Consider the following 3,885-nt stretch of genomic DNA (forward strand, 5'->3'; position numbering starts at 1 on the left):
TATCGCTTTAAACCCCCCCCCCCCCCCCCCCCCCAACCAACTCAAAAATATTACTCCCTCCTGTCCAAAATAGTGATTTTTTGGATGTTTTCACACAAATTAAGAAATCCACCTTTTAGCATTAATTAGCTATGGAATTGACCATATTAACTTTTACTATCTCACATAAACACTCCTAACACATATTCCAACACCATTTACTTCAAAGACAATGTAGGAAAAAAATAATTAATTCATTCTTGAAATCTGAAAAAATCACTTATTTTGGACCACAAGAAAAAGGCCAAAAAATCACTTATTTTGGACTAGAGGGAGTATTAGTCCCCCCCACCCCCCCACCCCACTCAAAAATATTACTAGTAGCTGTCAAATGCATGCCAATTATTCCCTTTTTCCTCCCAACAGTTCGAATCTATATCCTTGGACTTGCCAAGAATACCTTCTTTTTCCTTCGTTTCCACGGTTTTTTTTTTTTTTTGGGGTCGGGGGGGGGGGTGGTGGGGGGGGTGGTGAGAGGAGGGGGTGAGCTTGTAGCTTTAATAAAATGCAGCATTTTTAGATCACGAACATTTTTGCGGCAAGTATTAAGGTCAAACATTTCTCGAGGATACTCTAAGCTTAGGCATAATGGTACTATAGTTAATTGGCTTAAGGGGCTACACGTTCTCCATCAAATGATTTTGAACTGAGCATCAATGTTATATTAAGAAATTTAATTTGTACTTGTGCTATGAAAATGAACATTTAATTTTTCTCTAAGATGTGGATTAATTACCTTGCTACGCCTCTATATTTTGACACTCCCCTTGAAAACCCACTGCTTTTTCTGTAAATATATCATGAATACAAAATTTTATTAATTAGCTAAGTAAAATTAAAGAAGAAGTTAATGATTCTCTTCTTTTTTCCCGGAAATCAACATGTACCTTCTCAAAGAACCAATATATTCTTCTTTTGATTGAGCTTCCATTTCCTTTAGCTCTTTTTCGTACGTCAACACCTATATTATTTTCAAAATAAAAGAACTGTGATTAGACAAGGTTAAAAAATTATACATTACTGAGGAAATTAATAAGCAAATTAAAACACAAAGATCTGAGTCCAGATTAATTACGGGAAAATTAAGGATGGTGTCTTGACCCCAATACTTCAACGCCGCCAAATCATATGCATGTGCAGCTGCTTCTTCATCATCGTAAGCTCCTGAGAAAAAATAAAATTTAGAAAAAAATCAATTGAATTCAAAATCTCAGTTGTAAGTTACTGTAAAGGTGACATTTGCAATGTATGTTATTAAATTGGTGGGCCTAGCGTCGGCAAAGGCTTAATGTGAAAATGATATGTTCATGATAATATTGAAAAAAATTAGAATGATAACGATAGAAATTAAACTTACCCAAATAAACTGCATTTTAGTCGGATTTTGTGATAAGCACGATTTGCGCCAGCGCAACCAATGTATAGACGCCAAAACAAAAAGGAAACTTTCCATCAATAAAATGTAGTAGTTCAACAACATCATATCTAATAACTGATCTCTAAATAGGTCACTAACCAAAAAAATTAAAATAAAATAAAGAAGTAAGAAAGAAAAAAATGCTGAACCTTGTCTTCCTTTTTTGTTCTGAGTTTCGTTCCAGCAATTTTTATCCCATAAATGAGCTTCATATCGGCCCGTCCACCGGTGCCTATATATGATCAGAATAATTAAATGACACAATTAAAAGGAAAAAAAATTAGAGAAAATATATTATACCGAGTGACGCCTCTGTAAATGGAGCTACGTTGTGGAGGAGAGTCTCTGGGAACACTCTTACGCGTTCGTTTCGCTTTGCCAATGGCATTGCCATTACTTTTATTACTAGAAGAAGACGAAGAAGTAGTAGTACCATTCTTCTGATTACACTTTGAGGTTTTCGCCATGAAAATTATTAGTACAGAAAAAAACAGAGCTGGAATTGAATGAGTCCTCCAATAAGAAAGGGGAATGAGATGAATATTTATATGAATAATGATACAAAAAGAAGATTAATATAATAAGGGAAGATTTAAAATGAAGAGAAAGATCGAGGAAGGAAGAAGGTGGCAAAATAGAGGAGGAAAGCCGGCGGAGGAAATGGTGGTTTTTTGTGGATGGCCGTCTCGTCTCTTATAAGGCAGGCGAGGCTCTGTTTTGTGTGTTTGTAGCTATTTTGTGTTTCTTCTGAATTGTCTTCACTACTGTTCCTTTGCCCTTTCTTTTTCTCTCTGTTTTATTTGATGATGTTTCTCTCTCTCTCTGTATATGTATATTCTTCAGATTTATTTGGCCTTTCCGCTTTTTCTGCCTTGATTTATATATCCTTTTACTCAATCAGACTTCCCTAATCCCATTTAATTCTTTCTTTTCTTCCTTTTTCCTATTTTAATTTCCCACGCCTCTCTCGGATTTTAGGTTAAAAATTAGGTGCAGTATTTTAGCTCCACCAAAAATCCTCTCTTCTATCTTTTCCTTATTACAAATATATGAATATATGATATATGTCTTCATTATATTGTTATTATTAAATCATATATATTCTTACATTAACTTATCACATAACTATGATAGATTAGTATGATTAAAGGTAATATCGGATGCATTTAAGTTTTTATCGTTTATGATCATTTTGATCTAGAAAAGAATTTTGAAAAAGAAAAAAAAAAGAAATTGAAAGAGTATTTTTTTTTTTTGGTTTCCCACCCGGTGTCCGGTACCCGCATTGGAGCCCGACTATATCCAGATTCGCGCCGCGTAGGGCCCCCTTCGGGAGGAAGCATTCCCTACCAAGGATTTTGTTTATGTTCATTTCTGTTCCACAAAGGAGGCAACTTCTCAATCATTGCTGCTACTTGAAATGCTTCATTGATAACAAGACCTTCAAAGAAATTTCTATTAGTAAAAATACCAAGATTACTACTTTCAACATCAATATTAATTTGAGTTATACCTTCAGCAAGGAGATCGTGAATAATCACTTGCAATTCCTGGACTTGGGTAATAACAGACTTGCTATCTACCATTTTGTAGTCCAAAAACTTTGCAGCAACAAACTTTTTCAACCCGGCATCTTCGGTTTTGTATTTCTTTTCAAGCGCAGTCCACAGTTCCTTTGACGTTTCCACGCCACTGTAGACGTTATACAAAGCATCCTCCAGCCCGCTTAGAATATAATTCTTGCACAAAAAATCTGAATGCTTCCACGCCTCAATCACGAGAAAGCGTTCAGTTTCTGGAGTTTCGTCGGACAGCACAGGAACATCTTCCTTGATGAACTTCTGGAGACTTAGAGTAGTCAAATAGAAGAACATCTTTTGCTGCCAGCGCTTGAAATCAATCCCGGAAAATTTTCCGGGTTTCTCCGCCGGTGCCAATGCTGCCGTTGTCGTTCGACTTGTTGAGGCATTGGCAGTCACCATTGGAACAGCTTGGTTCTCATGTTCATTAGTCATTTCTGTAAAAGAATGACACAAACGTTAAAATCACGTAGATTTTAATAGAGTACAAAACCACAAAGGTTTTACTCTTCCAGAAACAGTAAGTACAAATACAGAAATCAAATTAAATTCCTTAAGCTTGTTAGTAGACTGTATTTGTAAAATAATTCTGGAAATATAAATGAGTATAAACAGAAATGAACATAAACAGAAATGACATAAAACCAATTCGAGCCCACTGAATTCACAGTGTTTCCTTAAGGAATTTAATCCCCTCCTAGTACCCAAGGTTATGGATTATTTCCTCCCAGGATAGAAAGAATTACACACTGGTGTAGTGGTACTTCAAACCCCAGTGTTTCAGCGAACACAAAGTTCGGTAGCAAATCACACTTACTTTTTGCTTTGTTTGATGCTAAAAGTATGCAG

General features: G+C 35.7%; 1 protein-coding gene across 1 annotated transcript in view; it reads right to left on the reverse strand.

Annotated features, from left to right (window-relative positions):
* LOC109224052 (AP2-like ethylene-responsive transcription factor At1g16060) overlaps positions 1 to 2,324 on the reverse strand; it is a 4,609-nt gene extending 2,285 nt beyond the window's left edge. The window contains exons 1-6 of the mRNA XM_019388590.1: positions 1,757 to 2,324; positions 1,606 to 1,688; positions 1,397 to 1,405; positions 1,115 to 1,203; positions 927 to 1,000; positions 776 to 826 (exon numbers count right to left, since the gene is read on the reverse strand). Coding sequence (XP_019244135.1) covers positions 776 to 826; positions 927 to 1,000; positions 1,115 to 1,203; positions 1,397 to 1,405; positions 1,606 to 1,688; positions 1,757 to 1,923 — 473 coding nt within the window. The 5' untranslated portion in view covers positions 1,924 to 2,324. The remainder of the gene's footprint in view (positions 1 to 775; positions 827 to 926; positions 1,001 to 1,114; positions 1,204 to 1,396; positions 1,406 to 1,605; positions 1,689 to 1,756) is intronic.

This window comes from Nicotiana attenuata, chromosome 3, assembly GCF_001879085.1.
Source record: "Nicotiana attenuata strain UT chromosome 3, NIATTr2, whole genome shotgun sequence".
In the NCBI taxonomy this organism is placed as follows: Eukaryota; Viridiplantae; Streptophyta; class Magnoliopsida; order Solanales; family Solanaceae; genus Nicotiana; species Nicotiana attenuata.